This window comes from Heptranchias perlo, chromosome 10, assembly GCF_035084215.1.
Source record: "Heptranchias perlo isolate sHepPer1 chromosome 10, sHepPer1.hap1, whole genome shotgun sequence".
NCBI classification, from domain to species: Eukaryota; Metazoa; Chordata; class Chondrichthyes; order Hexanchiformes; family Hexanchidae; genus Heptranchias; species Heptranchias perlo.
Window position 1 is genome coordinate 85703441 of NC_090334.1, and position 21725 is coordinate 85725165.

General features: G+C 63.2%; 1 protein-coding gene across 1 annotated transcript in view; it reads right to left on the reverse strand.

The window, feature by feature from the left end:
- Positions 1-21725, reverse strand: part of mlh3 (mutL homolog 3 (E. coli)) — a 101781-nt gene that overhangs the window by 64608 nt on the left and 15448 nt on the right. The window contains exons 2-3 of the mRNA XM_067992199.1: positions 20336-20449; positions 3581-3660 (exon numbers count right to left, since the gene is read on the reverse strand). Of these exons, the coding sequence (XP_067848300.1) occupies positions 3581-3660; positions 20336-20449 (194 nt within the window). The remainder of the gene's footprint in view (positions 1-3580; positions 3661-20335; positions 20450-21725) is intronic.

Below are 21725 nucleotides of genomic sequence, written 5' to 3' on the forward strand. Positions count from 1 at the left end.
GGGACAGGCCAAACCCAGGGATGGTGATGGGAGAGTCTGGGACGTTGGCTGAAAGATATGATTCTGTGAGTATGGCTATGTCAGGCTGTTGCTTGACTAGTCTGTTGGACAGCTCTCCCAATTTTGGCACAAGTTCCCAGATGTTAGTGAGGAGGACTTTGCAGGGTCGACTGGGCTTGGTCGTTACCATAATAGGCTTAATGAGTTGGAGTTTTTTTAATCTGGGCAAGCAAAGACAATGAGAGATTTAAAATATTGAAAGGAATAGATTTAGTCCATGTGGACAGGTTATTTGAGTCAGTGTGGGTCATTAAAGGGATGTTGCACACAGTCCGTGTGGGTCATTAAAGGGATGTTTCCCTTTAATGACCCAGACTGATGACCATTATTGATCAACAACTCCATTATCGTTGTATCATGCGACAACCAGGATGGTAGAAGGTGAACTCGATGGACCTTGGTCTATTTTCGACTAGCAATTCCTGTGTTAAGTTGGGAGTTAGGTGAGCTTGTGAGAGAGCTACTAGAGATTTTTTTGTTGGGATGGATAATGGAACGAAGGAGGGGAGAGGGACACGAGTAGAAACTGAGACCAGGAAGTGGTGAGAGGTACAAAAAGGCCACAAGAGATGGCGAGGTCAAGGGGATGTCCAAGGATATGAGCAGGGGACAGAATATGAAACGTGAGGTAGAACAGTGAAGTCAGAGGACATGAGTAATTCGGAAGATAACTGTTTTTAATAGGGTTGTTATGCCATATGGGCATAATATCAGGGCCATTTCGTGAGTTACTAAGTCAAGTTCTAGTGTTACGTGGTATTCAGGAATTTTTACTGGTACTTTGGAGATTAATTCAATGGCTATCCATTATTCTGTGAAAACCCCTTTAAATGACTGATCTAATGATCCTGGAGATTGGCAGAACTGGGTAGGATATCCCAGTGCCAGCAAATCCCAGGACCGCTCCCCAGAAATGCTAAAAACCAGGTTACCATCTCCAACTGGTCCACTGGGGTGGGGGTGCTAGAATCAGGCAGCATCCCATCATCTGGCACCACTGTAGAGGGGGAAATGGGAGGTTGACAGAACTGGGGAATAGAATGTGGGGTTTGGCTCACTGGGCCTTCCTATGGTCTGTCAAGGGGGGGGGGGCGGGGGGGAGGGCACAGGCCTGACATCACTGTGGAGGGGGGAATTCCTGGGTCTGGTAGCATTGGTATCTAAGAGAAATCAACTTGCATTTATATAGCGCCTTTAATGTAGGAAAACGTCCCAAGGCACTTACAGGAGTTTAATCAGACAAAAATTGACAACAAGCTAAATAAGGAGATATTAGGAGGGTTGAACAAAAGATTGGTCCAAGAGATGGGTTTTAGGAAGGTCTTAAATGAGGAGAGGGCAGTGGAGAGACAGAGATGTTTAGGGAGGAAATTCCAATGCTTCGAGCCTAGATGGCTGAAGGCACAGTTGCCAATGGTGGAGCGATGGAAGTGAGGGATGTGTAAGAGCCCAAAGTTGGAGGAACAGAGAGTTATCGAAGGGTTGGAGGAGGTTACAGAGATAGGGAGGGGCGAGACCATGGACGGATTTGAACACGAGGATGAGAATTTTAAAGCTGAGGCATTGCTGGTCCAAGAGCCAATGTAGGTCAGCGAGCACAGGGGTGATGGGTGAACGGGACTTGGTGCGAGTTAGGTTACGGGCAGTAGAGTTTTGGATGAGCTGAAGTTTACGGACGGTGGAAGATGGAAGGCCGACCAAGAGAGCATTGGAATAGTCGAGTCTGGAGGTAACAAAAGCATGGATAAGGAAAGACACTGTCTTTGTCACCTTCTCTTTCTCTGGTCAGAGACAATTTGATTTCTCTGAGAAAAATTAATAGAATGTTTATAATCAGAACATAACTAATGCAAATAGTCTGTCATATCTGAAATATAGCTCTGTTTCTCACTCACACATACACAGGCTAGCTTCATTTTTAAGACACTCAAAATAAAGTCTATAATGTTTGAAATTTGTCCTCTAGCTTTTCTTCAAATAATAAAGCAAATATTGTTAGAAGCTGAAGAGAAACAGTCAGACTGACTAAATGCTGGTACACCTGGGGAAGTTGTACACACTGCAAATGCTTAGACTGTAGGATCCATCGGTCAGTGTGGGTCATTAAAGGGATGTTTCACACAGTCAGTGTGGGTCATTAAAGGGATGTTTCACACAGTCAGTGTGGGTCATTAAAGGGATGTTTCACACAGTCAGTGTGGGTCATTAAAGGGATGTTTCACACAGTCAGTGTGGGTCATTAAAGGGATGTTTCACACAGTCAGTGTGGGTCATTAAAGGGATGTTCCACAGTCAGTTTGGGTCATTAAAGGGATGTTTCACATAGTCAGTGTGGGTCATTAAAGGGATGTTCCACACAGTCAGTGTGGGTCATTAAAGGGATGTTTCACACAGTCAGTGTGGGTCATTAAAGGGATGTTTCACACAGTCAGTGTGGGTCATTAAAGGGATGTTCCACACAGTCAGTGTGGGTCATTAAAGGGATGTTTCACACAGTCAGTGTGGGTCATTAAAGGGATGTTCCACAGTCAGTTTGGGTCATTAAAGGGATGTTTCACATAGTCAGTGTGGGTCATTAAAGGGATGTTCCACACAGTCAGTGTGGGTCATTAAAGGGATGTTTCACACAGTCAGTGTGGGTCATTAAAGGGATGTTTCACACAGTCAGTGTGGGTCATTAAAGGGATGTTTCACACAGTCAGTGTGATCTCCCGGAACTTGTTTGATCACCTTTGGGGTTTGGAGAGGAATTTCCCGGAGTCTGTTTGTTTCCTAAATTGGCCTAGGGTGTTTCTATTTGCCTATGGCGGGAGATTGGGTGGAGGAGATGGAAGTGATGGTGTGCACCAGTTATTCCGGGACAGTATGGGACAGGCGTGATGGAGCAGTTGGTCTTTAGCCCTGTCCTTTGTATATTTGTAAGGGTGGCAATCTGAGTTGCTGTATTCACTCCCTCACTATGAGACCAGGATGTGCCTGGATTACTTCAACACAATGACCGCAACTTGCATTTATATAGCACCTTTAATGTAGTAAAACCTCTCAAGGTGCTTCATAGCTGCAAAATCAGACCAAAATTGACATCGACCCACATAAAGAGATATTCGGACAGAATATTGATCATAGAGGTAGGTTTTATGAGCGTCTTAAAGGAGGAGAGATAGAGAGGTGGAGAGGTTTAGCGAGGGATTTCCAGAGCTATGGGCCTAGGCAGCTGAAGGCACGGCTGCCAATGGTGGAGCGATTAAAATCGGGGATTGGCAAGAGGCAAGAATTGGAGGAGCACAGCGATCTCAGAGAGTTGTAGGGCTGGAGGAGGTTACAGAGATAGGGAGGGGTGAGGCCATGGAGGGATTTGAAAAAAGGATGAGAGTTTTAAAACTGAGGCGTTCCCGGACTGGTGGCCAATGAAGGCCACCGAGCACAGGGGTGATGGGTGAACGGGACTTGGTGCGAGTTAGGATACAGGCAGCTAGTAAGTTAATAATGCAGTAATTGGCCCACAGCCGGAGGCTCCTACCTCTGGGAGCCGAGGAAAGACTGGGTTCATCCACTCCAGAAACAGTGAACGCAGCGAATGACTTGATCCCAACTGGGCACCTGTCCAAACACAACAAACCCACACATCACAATCAGCGCGCTCTTACTCTGGGCGTATCCTGCTCTTACTCTGGGCGTATCCTGCTCTTACTCTGGGCGTATCCTGCTCTTACTCTGGGCGTATCCTGCTCTTACTCTGGGCGTATCCTGCTCTTACTCTGGGCGTATCCTGCTCTTACTCTGGGCGTATCCTGCTCTTACTCTGGGCGTATCCTGCTCTTACTCTGGGCGTATCCTGCTCTTACTCTGGGCGTATCCTGCTCTTACTCTGGGCGTATCCTGCTCTTACTCTGGGCGTATCCTGCTCTTACTCTGGGCGTATCCTGCTCTTACTCTGGGCGTATCCTGCTCTTACTCTGGGCGTATCCTGCTCTTACTCTGGGCGTATCCTGCTCTTACTCTGGGCGTATCCTGCTCTTACTCTGGGCGTATCCTGCTCTTACTCTGGGCGTATCCTGCTCTTACTCTGGGCGTATCCTGCTCTTACTCTGGGCGTATCCTGCTCTTACTCTGGGCGTATCCTGCTCTTACTCTGGGCGTAGGGATGGAGAAGAGGAGGAGGAGGGACATTGGGATGGGAAGGATGGAGAAGGATGAGGAAGAAGTATGAATGAAGAAGAGATTATATGATGGAGGGGGCGAGTTTCAGGGACGGGGAGGGGGCGAGTTTCAGGGGCGAAGAGGGGGCGAGTTTCAGGGACGGGGAGGGGGCGAGTTTCAGGGACGGGGAGGGGGCGAGTTTCAGGGGCGAAGAGGGGGCGAGTTTCAGGGACGGGGAGGGGGCGAGTTTCAGGGGCGAAGAGGGGGCGAGTTTCAGGGACGGGGAGGGGGCGAGTTTCAGGGACGGGGAGGGGGCGAGTTTCAGGGACGGGGAGGGGGCGAGTTTCAGGGACGGGGAGGGGGCGAGTTTTAGGGACGGGGAGGGGGCGAGTTTTAGGGGACGGGGAGGGGGCGAGTTTCAGGGACGGGGAGGGGGCGAGTTTCAGGGACGGGGAGGGGGCGAGTTTCAGGGACGGGGAGGGGGCGAGTTTCAGGGGCGAAGAGGGGGCGAGTTTCAGGGACGGGGAGGGGGCGAGTTTTAGGGACGGGGAGGGGGCGAGTTTCAGGGGCGAAGAGGGGGCGAGTTTCAGGGACGGGGAGGGGGCGAGTTTCAGGGACGGGGAGGGGGCGAGTTTCAGGGGCGAAGAGGGGGCGAGTTTCAGGGGCGGGGAGGGGGCGAGTTTTAGGGGACGGGGAGGGGGCGAGTTTCAGGGACGGGGAGGGGGCGAGTTTCAGGGACGGGGAGGGGGCGAGTTTTCGGGGCGGGGAGGAGGCGAGTTTCAGGGACGGGGAGGGGGCGAGTTTCAGGGACGGGGAGGGGGCGAGTTTTAGGGACGGGGAGGGGGCGAGTTTCAGGGGCGGGGAGGGGGCGAGTTTTAGGGGCGGGGAGGGGGCGAGTTTCAGGGGCGGGGAGGGGGCGAGTTTCAGGGGCGGGGAGGGGGCGAGTTTCAGGGACGGGGAGGGGGCGAGTTTCAGGGACGGGGAGGGGGCGAGTTTCAGGGACGGGGAGGGGGCGAGTTTCAGGGACGGGGAGGGGGCGAGTTTCAGGGACGGGGGGGGGGCGAGTTTCAGGGACGGGGAGGGAGGCGAGTTTCAGGGACGGGGAGGGGGCGAGTTTCAGGGCCGGGGAGGGGGCGAGTTTCAGGGACGGGGAGGGGGCGAGTTTCAGGGACGGGGAGGGGGCGAGTTTCAGGGGCGGGGAGGGGGCGAGTTTTAGGGGACGGGGAGGGGGCGAGTTTCAGGGGCGGGGAGGGGGCGAGTTTCAGGGACGGGGAGGGGGCGAGTTTCAGGGACGGGGAGGGGGCGAGTTTCAGGGACGGGGAGGGGGCGAGTTTCAGGGGCGGGGAGGGGGCGAGTTTCAGGGACGGGGAGGGGGCGAGTTTCAGGGGCGGGGAGGGGGCGAGTTTTAGGGGCGGGGAGGGGGCGAGTTTCAGGGGCGGGGAGGGGGCGAGTTTCAGGGGCGGGGAGGGGGCGAGTTTCAGGGGCGGGGAGGGGGCGAGTTTCAGGGGCGGGGAGGGGGCGAGTTTCAGGGACGGGGAGGGGGCGAGTTTCAGGGGCGGGGAGGGGGCGAGTTTTAGAGACGGGGAGGGGGCGAGTTTCAGGGACGGGGAGGGGGCGAGTTTCAGGGACGGGGAGGGGGCGAGTTTCAGGGGCGGGGAGGGGGGCGAGTTTTAGGGGACGGGGAGGGGGCGAGTTTCAGGGACGGGGAGGGGGCGAGTTTCAGGGACGGGGGGGGGGGCGAGTTTCAGGGACGGGGAGGGGGGCGAGTTTCAGGGGCGGGGAGGGGGCGAGTTTCAGGGACGGGGAGGGGGCGAGTTTCAGGGACGGGGGGGGGGCGAGTTTCAGGGACGGGGAGGGGGCGAGTTTCAGGGGCGGGGAGGGGGCGAGTTTCAGGGGCGGGGAGGGGCGAGTTTCAGGGACGGGGAGGGGGCGAGTTTCAGGGACGGGGAGGGGGCGAGTTTCAGGGAGGGGGAGGGGGCGAGTTTTAGGGGACGGGGAGGGGGCGAGTTTCAGGGACGGGGAGGGGGCGAGTTTCAGGGACGGGGAGGGGGCGAGTTTCAGGGGCGGGGAGGGGGCGAGTTTCAGGGACGGGGGGGGGGCGAGTTTCAGGGACGGGGAGGGGGCGAGTTTCAGGGACGGGGAGGGGGCGAGTTTCAGGGACGGGGAGGGGGCGAGTTTCAGGGACGGGGAGGGGGCGAGTTTCAGGGACGGGGAGGGGGCGAGTTTCAGGGACGGGGAGGGGGCGAGTTTCAGGGGCGGGGAGGGGGCGAGTTTCAGGGACGGGGAGGGGGCGAGTTTCAGGGACGGGGAGGGGGCGAGTTTCAGGGACGGGGAGGGGGCGAGTTTCAGGGACGGGGAGGAGGCGAGTTTCAGGGGCGGGGAGGGGGCGAGTTTCAGGGACGGGGAGGGGGGCGAGTTTCAGGGACGGGGAGGGGGCGAGTTTTAGAGACGGGGAGGGGGCGAGTTTCAGGGAGGGGGAGGGGGGCGAGTTTCAGGGACGGGGAGGGGGCGAGTTTTAGAGACGGGGAGGGGGCGAGTTTCAGGGAGGGGGAGGGGCGAGTTTCAGGACGGGAGGGGTCGAGTTTCAGGGACGGGGAGGGGGCGAGTTTCAGGGACGGGGAGGGGGCGAGTTTTAGAGACGGGGAGGGGGCGAGTTTCAGGGAGGGTGAGGGGGGCGAGTTTCAGGGGCGGGGAGGGGGCGAGTTTCAGGGACGGGGAGGGGGCGAGTTTCAGGGACGGGGAGGGGGGCGAGTTTTAGAGACGGGGAGGGGGCGAGTTTCAGGGACGGGGAGGGGGCGAGTTTCAGGGACGGGGAGGGGGCGAGTTTCAGGGGCGGGGAGGGGGCGAGTTTCAGGGACGGGGAGGGGGCGAGTTTCAGGGACGGGGAGGGGGCGAGTTTCAGGGACGGGGAGGGGGCGAGTTTCAGGGACGGGGAGGGGGCGAGTTTCAGGGACGGGGAGGGGGCGAGTTTCAGGGACGGGGAGGGGGCGAGTTTTAGAGACGGGGAGGGGGCGAGTTTCAGGGACGGGGAGGGGGCGAGTTTCAGGGACGGGGAGGGGGCGAGTTTCAGGGACGGGGAGGGGGCGAGTTTCAGGGACGGGGAGGGGGCGAGTTTCAGGGACGGGGAGGGGGCGAGTTTCAGGGACGGGGAGGGGGCGAGTTTCAGGGACGGGGAGGGGGCGAGTTTTAGAGACGGGGAGGGGGCGAGTTTCAGGGAGGGGGAGGGGGCGAGTTTCAGGGACGGGGAGGGGGCGAGTTTCAGGGACGGGGAGGGGGGCGAGTTTCAGGGACGGGGAGGGGGCGAGTTTCAGGGACGGGGAGGGGGCGAGTTTCAGGGACGGGGAGGGGGCGAGTTTCAGGGGCGGGGGAGGGGGCGAGTTTCAGGGACGGGGAGGGGGCGAGTTTCAGGGGCGGGGAGGGGGCGAGTTTCAGGGACGGGGAGGGGGCGAGTTTTAGAGACGGGGAGGGGGCGAGTTTCAGGGAGGGGGGAGGGGGCGAGTTTCAGGGACGGGGAGGGGGCGAGTTTCAGGGACGGGGAGGGGGCGAGTTTCAGGGACGGGGAGGGGGCGAGTTTCAGGGGCGGGGAGGGGGCGAGTTTCAGGGACGGGGAGGGGGCGAGTTTCAGGGACGGGGAGGGGGCGAGTTTCAGGGACGGGGGAGGGGGCGAGTTTCAGGGGCGGGGAGGGGGCGAGTTTCAGGGACGGGGAGGGGGCGAGTTTCAGGGGCGGGGAGGGGGCGAGTTTCAGGGACGGGGAGGGGGCGAGTTTCAGGGGCGGGGAGGGGGCGAGTTTCAGGGACGGGGAGGGGGGCGAGTTTCAGGGACGGGGAGGGGGCGAGTTTCAGGGACGGGGAGGGGGCGAGTTTCAGGGACGGGGAGGGGGCGAGTTTCAGGGGCGGGGAGGGGGCGAGTTTCAGGGAAGGGAGGGGGCGAGTTTCAGGGGCGGGGAGGGGGGCGAGTTTCAGGGACGGGGAGGGGGCGAGTTTCAGGGACGGGGAGGGGGCGAGTTTCAGGGAAGGGGAGGGGGCGAGTTTCAGGGACGGGGAGGGGGCGAGTTTCAGGGACGGGGAGGGGGCGAGTTTAGAGACGGGGAGGGGGGCGAGTTTCAGGGACGGGGAGGGGGCGAGTTTCAGGGACGGGGAGGGGGCGAGTTTCAGGGACGGGGAGGGGGCGAGTTTCAGGGACGGGGAGGGGGCGAGTTTTAGAGACGGGGAGGAGGCGAGTTTCAGGGACGGGGGGGGGCGAGTTTCAGGGACGGGGAGGGGGCGAGTTTCAGGGACGGGGAGGGGGGCGAGTTTCAGGGACGGGGAGGGGGCGAGTTTCAGGGACGGGGAGGGGGCGAGTTTTAGAGACGGGGAGGAGGCGAGTTTCAGGGACGGGGGGGGGGCGAGTTTTAGGGGCGGGGAGGGGGCGAGTTTCAGGGGCGGGGAGGGGGTGAGTTTCAGGGACGGGGAGGGGGGCGAGTTTCAGGGACGGGGAGGGGGGCGAGTTTCAGGGGCGGGGAGGGGGGCGAGTTTCAGGGACGGGGAGGGGGCGAGTTTCAGGGACGGGGAGGGGGCGAGTTTCAGGGACGGGGAGGGGGCGAGTTTCAGGGACGGGGAGGGGGCGAGTTTCAGGGACGGGGAGGGGGCGAGTTTTAGAGACGGGGAGGAGGCGAGTTTCAGGGACGGGGGGGGGCGAGTTTTAGGGGCGGGGAGGGGGCGAGTTTCAGGGGCGGGGAGGGGGTGAGTTTCAGGGACGGGGAGGGGGCGAGTTTCAGGGACGGGGAGGGGCGAGTTTCAGGGGCGGGGAGGGGGCGAGTTTCAGGGAAGGGAGGGGGGCGAGTTTCAGGGGCGGGGAGGGGGCGAGGTTCAGGGACGGGGAGGGGGCGAGTTTCAGGGACGGGGAGGGGGCGAGTTTCAGGGAAGGGGAGGGGGCGAGTTTCAGGGACGGGGAGGGGGCGAGTTTCAGGGACGGGGAGGGGGCGAGTTTCAGGGACGGGGAGGGGGCGAGTTTCAGGGACGGGGAGGGGGCGAGTTTCAGGGACGGGGAGGGGGGCGAGTTTTAGAGACGGGGAGGGGGCGAGTTTCAGGGACGGGGAGGGGGCGAGTTTTAGAGACGGGGAGGGGGCGAGTTTCAGGGGCGGGGAGGGGGCGAGTTTTAGAGACGGGGAGGGGGCGAGTTTCAGGGACGGGGAGGGGGCGAGTTTTAGAGACGGGGAGGGGGCGAGTTTCAGGGGCGGGGAGGGGGCGAGTTTCAGGGACGGGGAGGGGGCGAGTTTCAGGGACGGGGAGGGGGCGAGTTTCAGGGACGGGGAGGGGGCGAGTTTCAGGGACGGGGAGGGGGCGAGTTTCAGGGACGGGGAGGGGGCGAGTTTCAGGGACGGGGAGGGGGCGAGTTTCAGGGACGGGGAGGGGGCGAGTTTCAGGGACGGGGAGGGGGCGAGTTTCAGGGACGGGGAGGGGGCGAGTTTCAGGGACGGGGAGGGGGCGAGTTTCAGGGACGGGGAGGGGGCGAGTTTCAGGGACGGGGAGGGGGCGAGTTTTAGAGACGGGGAGGGGGCGAGTTTCAGGGACGGGGAGGGGGCGAGTTTCAGGGGCGGGGAGGGGGCGAGTTTCAGGGACGGGGAGGGGGCGAGTTTCAGGGGCGGGGAGGGGGCGAGTTTCAGGGACGGGGAGGGGGCGAGTTTCAGGGGCGGGAGGGGGCGAGGTTTCAGGGGCGGGGAGGGGGCGAGTTTCAGGGACGGGGAGGGGGGCGAGTTTTAGGGACGGGGAGGGGGCGAGTTTCAGGGACGGGGAGGGGGCGAGTTTCAGGGGCGGGGAAGGGGGCGAGTTTTAGAGACGGGGAGGGGGCGAGTTTCAGGGACGGGGAGGGGGCGAGTTTCAGGGACGGGGAGGGGGCGAGTTTCAGGGGCGGGGAGGGGGCGAGTTTCAGGGCCGGGGAGGGGGCGAGTTTCAGGGACGGGGAGGGGGCGAGTTTCAGGGACGGGGAGGGGGCGAGTTTCAGGGGCGGGGAGGGGGCGAGTTTCAGGGACGGGGAGGGGGCGAGTTTCAGGGACGGGGGAGGGGGGCGAGTTTCAGGGACGGGGAGGGGGCGAGTTTCAGGGGCGAAGAGGGGGCGAGTTTCAGGGGCGGGGAGGGGGCGAGTTTTTAGGGACGGGGAGGGGGCGAGTTTCAGGGACGGGGAGGGGGCGAGTTTCAGGGACGGGGAGGGGGCGAGTTTTCGGGGCGGGGAGGAGGCGAGTTTCAGGGACGGGGAGGGGGCGAGTTTCAGGGACGGGGAGGGGGCGAGTTTTAGGGACGGGGAGGGGGCGAGTTTCAGGGGCGGGGAGGGGGCGAGTTTTAGGGGCGGGGAGGGGGCGAGTTTCAGGGGCGGGGAGGGGGCGAGTTTCAGGGGCGGGGAGGGGGCGAGTTTCAGGGACGGGGAGGGGGCGAGTTTCAGGGACGGGGAGGGGGCGAGTTTCAGGGACGGGGAGGGGGCGAGTTTCAGGGGCGGGGAGGGGGCGAGTTTCAGGGACGGGGAGGGGGCGAGTTTCAGGGACGGGGAGGGGGCGAGTTTCAGGGACGGGGAGGGGGGCGAGTTTTAGGGACGGGGAGGGGGCGAGTTTCAGGGGCGGGGAGGGGGGCGAGTTTTAGGGGACGGGGAGGGGGCGAGTTTCAGGGACGGGGGGGGGGCGAGTTTCAGGGACGGGGAGGGGGCGAGTTTTAGGGGCGGGGAGGGGGCGAGTTTCAGGGACGGGGAGGGGGCGAGTTTCAGGGACGGGGAGGGGGCGAGTTTCAGGGACGGGGAGGGGGCGAGTTTCAGGGGCGGGGAGGGGGCGAGTTTTAGGGGACGGGGAGGGGGCGAGTTTCAGGGACGGGGGGGGGGGCGAGTTTCAGGGACGGGGAGGGGGCGAGTTTCAGGGGCGGGGAGGGGGCGAGTTTCAGGGGCGGGGAGGGGGCGAGTTTCAGGGACGGGGAGGGGGCGAGTTTCAGGGACGGGGAGGGGGCGAGTTTCAGGGACGGGGAGGGGGCGAGTTTCAGGGAGGGGGAGGGGGCGAGTTTTAGGGGACGGGGAGGGGGCGAGTTTCAGGGACGGGGAGGGGGCGAGTTTCAGGGGCGGGGAGGGGGCGAGTTTCAGGGGCGGGGAGGGGGCGAGTTTCAGGGACGGGGGGGGGGGCGAGTTTCAGGGGCGGGGAGGGGGCGAGTTTCAGGGACGGGGAGGGGGCGAGTTTCAGGGACGGGGAGGGGGCGAGTTTCAGGGACGGGGAGGGGGCGAGTTTCAGGGACGGGGAGGGGGCGAGTTTCAGGGACGGGGAGGGGGCGAGTTTTAGAGACGGGGAGGGGGCGAGTTTCAGGGAGGGTGAGGGGGGCGAGTTTCAGGGGCGGGGGCGGAGGGGGCGAGTTTCAGGGACGGGGAGGGGGCGAGTTTCAGGGACGGGGAGGGGGCGAGTTTCAGGGACGGGGAGGGGGCGAGTTTCAGGGACGGGGAGGGGGCGAGTTTCAGGGACGGGGAGGGGGCGAGTTTCAGGGACGGGGAGGGGGCGAGTTTCAGGGACGGGGAGGGGGCGAGTTTCAGGGACGGGGAGGGGGCGAGTTTCAGGGACGGGGAGGGGGCGAGTTTCAGGGACGGGGAGGGGGCGAGTTTCAGGGGACGGGGAGGGGGCGAGTTTCAGGGACGGGGAGGGGGCGAGTTTTAGAGACGGGAGGGGGCGAGTTTCAGGGACGGGGAGGGGGCGAGTTTCAGGGACGGGGAGGGGGCGAGTTTCAGGGACGGGGAGGGGGCGAGTTTCAGGGACGGGGAGGGGGCGAGTTTCAGGGACGGGGAGGGGGCGAGTTTCAGGGAGGGGGAGGGGGCGAGTTTCAGGGACGGGGAGGGGGCGAGTTTCGAGGGGCGGGGGGGAGGGGGCGAGTTTCAGGGGCGGGAGGGGGCGAGTTTCAGGGACGGGGAGGGGGCGAGTTTCAGGGACGGGGAGGGGGCGAGTTTCAGGGACGGGGAGGGGGCGAGTTTCAGGGGCGAAGAGGGGGCGAGTTTCAGGGGCGGGGAGGGGGCGAGTTTAGGGGACGGGGAGGGGGCGAGTTTCAGGGACGGGGAGGGGGCGAGTTTCAGGGACGGGGAGGGGGCGAGTTTTCGGGCGGGGAGGAGGCGAGTTTCAGGGACGGGGAGGGGGCGAGTTTCAGGGACGGGGAGGGGGCGAGTTTTAGGGACGGGGAGGGGGGCGAGTTTCAGGGGCGGGGAGGGGGCGAGTTTTAGGGGCGGGGAGGGGGCGAGTTTCAGGGACGGGGAGGGGGCGAGTTTTAGGGGCGGGGAGGGGGGGCGAGTTTCAGGGACGGGGAGGGGGCGAGTTTCAGGGACGGGGAGGGGGCGAGTTTCAGGGACGGGGAGGGGGCGAGTTTCAGGGGCGGGGAGGGGGCGAGTTTCAGGGACGGGGAGGGGGCGAGTTTCAGGGACGGGGAGGGGGCGAGTTTCAGGGACGGGGAGGGGGCGAGTTTCAGGGACGGGGAGGGGGCGAGTTTCAGGGACGGGGAGGGGGCGAGTTTCAGGGACGGGGAGGGGGCGAGTTTCAGGGGCGGGGAGGGGGCGAGTTTCAGGGACGGGGAGGGGGCGAGTTTCAGGGACGGGGAGGGGGCGAGTTTGGGGGCGAGTTTTAGGGGACGGGGAGGGGGGCGAGTTTCAGGGACGGGGGGGGGCGAGTTTCAGGGGACGGGGAGGGGGCGAGTTTCAGGGACGGGGAGGGGGCGAGTTTCAGGGACGGGGAGGGGGCGAGTTTCAGGGACGGGGAGGGGGGCGAGTTTCAGGGACGGGGAGGGGGCGAGTTTCAGGGGCGGGGAGGGGGCGAGTTTCAGGGACGGGGAGGGGGCGAGTTTCAGGGGCGGGGAGGGGGCGAGTTTCAGGGACGGGGAGGGGGCGAGTTTCAGGGACGGGGAGGGGGCGAGTTTCAGGGACGGGGAGGGGGCGAGTTTCAGGGACGGGGGAGGGGGCGAGTTTCAGGGACGGGGAGGGGGCGAGTTTCAGGGGCGGGGAGGGGGCGAGTTTCAGGGGACGGGGAGGGGGCGAGTTTCAGGGACGGGGGAGGGGGCGAGTTTCAGGGACGGGGAGGGGGCGAGTTTCAGGGGACGGGGAGGGGGCGAGTTTCAGGGGCGGGGAGGGGGCGAGTTTCAGGGACGGGGAGGGGGCGAGTTTCAGGGACGGGGAGGGGGCGAGTTTCAGGGGCGGGGAGGGGGCGAGTTTCAGGGAGGGGGAGGGGGCGAGTTTCAGGGACGGGGAGGGGGCGAGTTTCAGGGACGGGGAGGGGGCGAGTTTCAGGGACGGGGAGGGGGCGAGTTTCAGGGGCGGGGAGGGGGCGAGTTTCAGGGGACGGGGAGGGGGGGCGAGTTTCAGGGACGGGGAGGGGGCGAGTTTCAGGGGCGGGGAGGGGGCGAGTTTCAGGGACGGGGAGGGGGCGAGTTTCAGGGACGGGGAGGGGGCGAGTTTCAGGGACGGGGAGGGGGCGAGTTTCAGGGACGGGGAGGGGGCGAGTTTCAGGGCGGGGAGGGGGCGAGTTTCAGGGACGGGGAGGGGGCGAGTTTCAGGGACGGGGAGGGGGCGAGTTTCAGGGGCGGGGAGGGGGCGAGTTTCAGGGACGGGGGGGGGGCGAGTTTCAGGGACGGGGGGGGGGCGAGTTTCAGGGGCGGGGAGGGGGCGAGTTTCAGGGACGGGGAGGGGGCGAGTTTCAGGGACGGGGAGGAGGCGAGTTTCAGGGACGAAGAGGGGGCGAGTTTCAGGGACGGGGAGGGGGCGAGTTTCAGGGACGGGGAGGGGGCGAGTTTTAGAGACGGGGAGGGGGCGAGTTTCAGGGAGGGTGAGGGGGCGAGTTTCAGGGGCGGGGAGGGGGCGAGTTTCAGGGACGGGGAGGGGGCGAGTTTCAGGGACGGGGAGGGGGCGAGTTTTAGAGACGGGGAGGGGGCGAGTTTCAGGGACGGGGAGGGGGCGAGTTTCAGGGACGGGGAGGAGGCGAGTTTCAGGGACGAAGAGGGGGCGAGTTTCAGGGACGGGGAGGGGGCGAGTTTCAGGGACGGGGAGGGGGCGAGTTTTAGAGACGGGGAGGGGGCGAGTTTTAGAGACGGGGAGGGGGCGAGTTTCAGGGACGGGGAGGGGGGCGAGTTTCAGGGACGGGGAGGGGGCGAGTTTCAGGGGCGGGGAGGGGGCGAGTTTCAGGGACGGGGAGGGGGCGAGTTTCAGGGACGGGGAGGGGGGCGAGTTTTCAGGGACGGGGAGGGGGGCGAGTTTCAGGGACGGGGAGGGGGCGAGTTTCAGGGACGGGGAGGGGGCGAGTTTCAGGGACGGGGAGGGGGCGAGTTTCAGGGACGGGGAGGGGGCGAGTTTCAGGGACGGGGAGGGGGCGAGTTTCAGGGACGGGGAGGGGGCGAGTTTCAGGGACGGGGAGGGGGCGAGTTTCAGGGACGGGGAGGGGGCGAGTTTCAGGGACGGGGAGGGGGCGAGTTTCAGGGACGGGGAGGGGGCGAGTTTCAGGGACGGGGAGGGGGCGAGTTTCAGGGACGGGGAGGGGGCGAGTTTCAGGGACGGGGAGGGGGCGAGTTTCAGGGACGGGGAGGGGGCGAGTTTCAGGGACGGGGAGGGGGCGAGTTTCAGGGACGGGGAGGGGGCGAGTTTTAGAGACGGGGAGGGGGCGAGTTTCAGGGAGGGGGAGGGGGCGAGTTTCAGGGACGGGGAGGGGGCGAGTTTCAGGGACGGGGAGGGGGCGAGTTTTAGGGACGGGGAGGGGGCGAGTTTCAGGGACGGGGAGGGGGCGAGTTTCAGGGGCGGGGAGGGGGCGAGTTTCAGGGACGGGGAGGGGGCGAGTTTCAGGGAGGGGGGGGGCGAGTTTCAGGGACGGGGAGGGGGCGAGTTTCAGGGAGGGGGGGGGGCGAGTTTCAGGGACGGGGAGGGGGCGAGTTTCAGGGACGGGGAGGGGGCGAGTTTCAGGGACGGGGAGGGGGCGAGTTTCAGGGACGGGGAGGGGGCGAGTTTCAGGGACGGGGAGGGGGCGAGTTTCAGGGGCGGGGAGGGGGCGAGTTTTAGAGACGGGGAGGGGGCGAGTTTCAGGGGCGGGGAGGGGGCGAGTTTCAGGGGCGGGGAGGGGGCGAGTTTCAGGGACGGGGAGGGGGCGAGTTTCAGGGACGGGGAGGGGGCGAGTTTCAGGGACGGGGAGGGGGCGAGTTTCAGGGGCGGGGAGGGGGCGAGTTTCAGGGGCGGGGAGGGGGCGAGTTTCAGGGGCGGGGAGGGGGCGAGTTTCAGGGGCGGGGAGGGGGCGAGTTTCAGGGGCGGGGAGGGGGCGAGTTTCAGGGACGGGGAGGGGGCGAGTTTCAGGGACGGGGAGGGGGCGAGTTTCAGGGACGGGGAGGGGGCGAGTTTCAGGGACGGGGAGGGGGCGAGTTTCAGGGACGGGGAGGGGGCGAGTTTCAGGGACGGGGAGGGGGCGAGTTTCAGGGGCGGGGAGGGGGCGAGTTTCAGGGGCGGGGAGGGGGCGAGTTTCAGGGACGGGGAGGGGGCGAGTTTCAGGGACGGGGGGGGGGTGAGTTTCAGGGACGGGGAGGGGGCGAGTTTCAGGGACGGGGAGGGGGCGAGTTTTAGGGACGGGGAGGGGGCGAGTTTCAGGGAGGGGGAGGGGGCGAGTTTCAGGGACGGGGAGGGGGCGAGTTTCAGGGACGGGGAGGGGGCGAGTTTCAGGGACGGGGAGGGGGCGAGTTTCAGGGACGGGGAGGGGGCGAGTTTCAGGGACGGGGAGGGGGCGAGTTTCAGGGGCGGGGAGGGGGTGAGTTTCAGGGACGGGGAGGGGGCGAGTTTCAGGGACGGGGAGGGGGCGAGTTTCAGGGGCGGGGAGGGGGCGAGTTTCAGGGACGGGGGGGGGGCGAGTTTCAGGGGCGGGGAGGGGGCGAGTTTCAGGGGCGGGGAGCGGGCGAGTTTCAGGGACGGGGAGGGGGCGAGTTTCAGGGGCGGGGAGGGGGCGAGTTTCAGGGACGGGGAGGGGGCGAGTTTCAGGGACGGGGGGGGGGCGAGTTTCAGGGGCGGGGAGGGGGGCGAGTTTCAGGGACGGGGGAGGGGGCGAGTTTCAGGGGCGGGGAGGGGGCGAGTTTCAGGGACGGGGGAGGGGGCGAGTTTCAGGGACGGGGAGGGGGCGAGTTTCAGGGACGGGGAGGGGGCGAGTTTCAGGGGCGGGGAGGGGGCGAGTTTCAGGGACGGGGAGGGGGCGAGTTTTAGGGACGGGGAGGGGGCGAGTTTCAGGGACGGGGAGGGGGCGAGTTTTAGGGACGGGGAGGGGGCGAGTTTCAGGGACGGGGAGGGGGCGAGTTTCAGGGACGGGGAGGGGGCGAGTTTCAGGGACGGGGAGGGGGCGAGTTTCAGGGGCGGGGAGGGGGGCGAGTTTCAGGGGAGGGGAGTGGGGAGGGGGGGGCGAGTTTAGGGGGACGGGGAGGGGGGGGCGAGGTTTCAGGGGGGGACAGGGGGGGGGGGGGAGGGGGTGGGCGAGTTTAGGGGACGGGGAGGGGGCGAGTTTCAGGGACGGGGAGGGGGGCGAGTTTAGGGACGGGGAGGGGGCGAGTTTCAGGGACGGGGAGGGGGCGAGTTTCAGGACGGGAGGGGGCGAGTTTCAGGGACGGGGAGGGGGGCGAGTTTCAGGGACGGGGAGGGGGCGAGTTTCAGGGACGGGGAGGGGGCGAGTTTCAGGGGCGGGGAGGGGGCGAGTTTCAGGGACGGGGAGGGGGCGAGTTTCAGGGACGGGGAGGGGGCGAGTTTTAGGGACGGGGAGGGGGCGAGTTTTAGGGACGGGGAGGGGGCGAGTTTTAGGGACGGGGAGGGGGCGAGTTTCAGGGACGGGGAGGGGGCGAGTTTCAGGGACGGGGAGGGGGCGAGTTTCAGGGACGGGGAGGGGGCGAGTTTCAGGGGCGGGGAGGGGGCGAGTTTTAGAGACGGGGAGGGGGCGAGTTTCAGGGACGGGGAGGGGGCGAGTTTTAGAGACGGGGAGGGGGCGAGTTTCAGGGGCGGGGAGGGGGCGAGTTTCAGGGACGGGGAGGGGGCGAGTTTCAGGGACGGGGAGGGGGCGAGTTTCAGGGACGGGGAGGGGGCGAGTTTCAGGGACGGGGAGGGGGCGAGTTTCAGGGACGGGGAGGGGGCGAGTTTCAGGGACGGGGAGGGGGCGAGTTTTAGAGACGGGGAGGGGGCGAGTTTCAGGGACGGGGAGGGGGCGAGTTTTAGAGACGGGGAGGGGGCGAGTTTCAGGGGCGGGGAGGGGGCGAGTTTCAGGGACGGGGAGGGGGCGAGTTTCAGGGACGGGGAGGGGGCGAGTTTCAGGGACGGGGAGGGGGCGAGTTTCAGGGACGGGGAGGGGGCGAGTTTCAGGGACGGGGAGGGGGCGAGTTTCAGGGACGGGGAGGGGGCGAGTTTCAGGGACGGGGAGGGGGCGAGTTTCAGGGACGGGGAGGGGGCGAGTTTCAGGGACGGGAGGGGGGCGAGTTTCAGGGACGGGGAGGGGGCGAGTTTTAGGGGCGGGGGAGGGGGCGAGTTTTAGGGACGGGGAGGGGGCGAGTTTCAGGGACGGGGAGGGGGCGAGTTTTAGGGGCGGGGAGGGGGCGAGTTTCAGGGACGGGGAGGGGGCGAGTTTTAGGGGCGGGGAGGGGGCGAGTTTTAGGGACGGGGAGGGGGCGAGTTTCAGGGACGGGGAGGGGGCGAGTTTCAGGGACGGGGGAGGGGGCGAGTTTTAGGGACGGGGAGGGGGCGAGTTTCAGGGACGGGGGAGGGGGCGAGTTTTAGAGACGGGGAGGGGGCGAGTTTCAGGGACGGGGAGGGGGCGAGTTTTAGAGACGGGGAGGGGGCGAGTTTCAGGGACGGGGAGGGGGCGAGTTTCAGGGACGGGGAGGGGGCGAGTTTCAGGGACGGGGAGTGGGCGAGTTTCAGGGGCGGGGAGGGGGCGAGTTTCAGGGACGGGGAGGGGGCGAGTTTCAGGGACGGGGGAGGGGGCGAGTTTCAGGGACGGGGAGGGGGCGAGTTTCAGGGGCGGGGAGGGGGCGAGTTTCAGGGACGGGGAGGGGGCGAGTTTCAGGGACGGGGAGGGGGCGAGTTTCAGGGGCGGGGAGGGGGCGAGTTTCAGGGGCGGGGAGGGGGCGAGTTTCAGGGACGGGGGAGGGGGCGAGTTTCAGGGACGGGGGAGGGGGCGAGTTTCAGGGACGGGGAGGGGGCGAGTTTCAGGGACGGGGGAGGGGGCGAGTTTCAGGGACGGGGAGGGGGCGAGTTTCAGGGACGGGGAGGGGGCGAGTTTCAGGGACGGGGAGGGGGCGAGTTTCAGGGACGGGGAGGGGGCGAGTTTCAGGGACGGGGAGGGGGCGAGTTTCAGGGACGGGGGAGGGGGCGAGTTTCAGGGACGGGGAGGGGGCGAGTTTCAGGGACGGGGAGGGGGCGAGTTTTAGGGGCGGGGAGGGGGCGAGTTTCAGGGACGGGGGGGGGGCGAGTTTCAGGGACGGGGAGGGGGCGAGTTTCAGGGACGGGGAGGGGGCGAGTTTTAGGGGCGGGGAGGGGGCGAGTTTCAGGGACGGGGAGGGGGCGAGTTTCAGGGACGGGGGGGGGGTGAGTTTCAGGGACGGGGAGGGGGCGAGTTTCAGGGACGGGGAGGGGGCGAGTTTTAGGGGCGGGGAGGGGGCGAGTTTCAGGGACGGGGAGGGGGCGAGTTTCAGGGACGGGGAGGGGGCGAGTTTCAGGGACGGGGAGGGGGCGAGTTTTAGGGGCGGGGAGGGGGCGAGTTTCAGGGACGGGGAGGGGGCGAGTTTCAGGGACGGGGAGGGGGCGAGTTTTAGGGGCGGGGAGGGGGCGAGTTTCAGGGACGGGGAGGGGGCGAGTTTTAGGGGCGGGGTCTCAATCACCCACTCACATCATGCGGGAGCCAGAACTTCCTGCGACTAAACATCAGCAAGACTGAAACCATCCTGTTTGATTCTCGCTCAAAGTTCCCCACCCATTCCCCCAGTTCCAACTCTCTCCACGACTCTTCATGGGCTGGTCCTGGGTTCTGGCTTGCAATTGGAAAGGCAAATGGTATGTTGGTCTTTATTGCATATGGGTTGGCATTCAAGAGTAAGAAGTCTTACTACAATTGTACAGGGCTTGGTGAGACCTCACCTGGAGCATCTGAAAAGCAGAATATTTTTTAGATGGTGAGAAACTATTAAATATCGGTGTTCAGAGAGATTTGGGTGTCCTCCTACAAGAAACACAGAAAGTTAGTATGCTGGTGCAGCAAGCAATTAGGAAAGCAAATGGCATGTTGGCCTTTATTGCAAGGGGCTGGAGTATAAGAGTAAGGATGTCTTACTACAATTGTACAGGACTTTGGTGAGACCTCACCTGGAGTACTGTGTACAGTTTTGGTCTCCTTATCTAAAGAAGGATATATTTACCTTGGAGGCGGTGCAACGAAGGTTCACTAGATTAATTCCTGGGATGAAAGGGTTGTTCTATGAGGAGAGGTTGAGTAGAATGGGCCGATACTCTCTGGAGTTTAGCAGAATGAGAGGTGATCTCACTGAAACATATAAAATTCTTAAAGATCTTGACAGGATCGATGCTGAGAGGTTGTTTCCCCTGGCTGGAGAGTCTAGAACTAGAGGGCATAGTCTCAGGATAAGGGGTCGGCCATTTAAGACTGAGAAGAGGAAAAATTTCTTCACTCAGAGGGTGGTGAATCTTTGGAATTCTCTACCCCAGGGTGCTGTGGATGCTCAGTCATTGAGTACATTCAAGGCTGAGATTGATGGATATTTCGATTCTAAGGGAATCAAGAGATGTGGGGATCGGGCGGGAAAGTGGAGTTGAGGTTGAAGATCAGCCATGATCTTACTGAATGGCGGAGCAGGCTCGAGGGGCCATATCTCCTACTCCTTTTTATGTTCATATTTTTTAGTTTCACCCTAAGCTGACCCTCTCACCCACTGCCACACACAGCACACCACAGTGCAGGGCACCACCTGACTAAGCAGTGATTAGCTAACGTTAGGCTTGTGTTTTAAATGTCCGCAGCTTATAGGAGGGAGGCTGAAGAGTCCCACAGTTTGAAGTTCTGAGACAGAATTATTTGAAGCTGCTGCGTATCGAGGCCAACCCTAACCGCCCCCACATACACTGGTACATGAAGCCTTGCCAAACCACACTCACCTCTACCATCACTGACCCCCACAACAGCTCTGCCTTTCTGTCTCTCTTCACGTGGCCGTGGGATGAAAGGGTTGAGGCAATGGCTGCGGAACGGGTAGCACTGGTACTGGAAGCCTGCAGAGAAAGCAAAGTGTCAGTTTACACACTGTGTTTACAGCCAGAAACTGATAGGGCAGAACCTTTCCCTAAACAGGAGGGGCTACACACCTGTATAACTCACGTTGTGTGGGAATCAACAGGGTGATAAATGTGAGTCAGTTGTCTTGATTATGTAGCTCTGATGACTCTGTGTACTCCTGTAAGGAATCTTACAACACCAGGTTATAGTCCAACAATTTTATTTTAAAATCACAAGCTTTCGGAGATTATCCCCTTCGTCAGGTGATTATCCCCTTCATTCACTCACTCACCTGACGAAGGGGATAATCTCCGAAAGCTTGTGATTTTAAAATAAAATTGTTGGACTATAACCTGGTGTTGTAAGATTCCTTACATTTGTCCACCCCAGTCCATCACCGGCATCTCCACATCATGGCTACTATTGGTGTACTCCAGTCAATCACCAGAACTGCCCCAATTAAAGAACCAAAATCTTGGGCTTGAGACATACAGACCAGGAATTCCCTGAGCTTACATCCCCCTGCCCTCTGAGTTGGCTGATCTCGGTTGGGATAGTGGGGCTACAATTGGCCTCAGGATAGATCCTCGGGAGACTCCAGAGGTAACAGTGTGGGGGTGCAAAGAGAAGCCATTACGAGAGATGTACTGATGTGTTTGAACTTTGCAAAGGCTGTCCCACAGAACTGGACAGCGGAGGAGCTGCGCTGGAGAAGGATGATGCAGTTCATCATGTCAAAGGGTACAGATAAGCCACGAAAGACATGGGGGGGGGGGGCGATAAATACGGTCACTGTTACAGAAGTTGTCATTCAAGACTTTGGCAAGGGCTGTTTCAATGCTGTTGGAGGGGTGGAGCCAGATTGGACGGGTTTGATTAGGGAGAGACTGGCAGAGAGTTGGGAGACGATAACATGATCAAGGACCTTAGAGAGGAATGGAGCTTGCAGATGAGGTGATGATTAAAGATGGGTTGAGTGTTTTTCTTAGAGGTTGGTGATAATGGTGCTTTTGAAGTTCTGAGACAGATTGAGGTGCCTGTTATTCTGTGCACCATGAGGGCGGGAATGGAAGTAATTAGGAGGTGAGTGATAAGGGGAATGACAGAGTACTCATGGGATGTTGTGGATAAGTTTGGAGAGATCAGGGAGATAGGAGGTAAAGTATCAAAAGCTGAAGGTGCAGAATTAGAGGAGACAGGAGCCAGTGGAGAGATCAGGTATAGAGGGTGAGGAAGAGATGGAGACAGCTGTACAGAATGTCTTGATCTTCA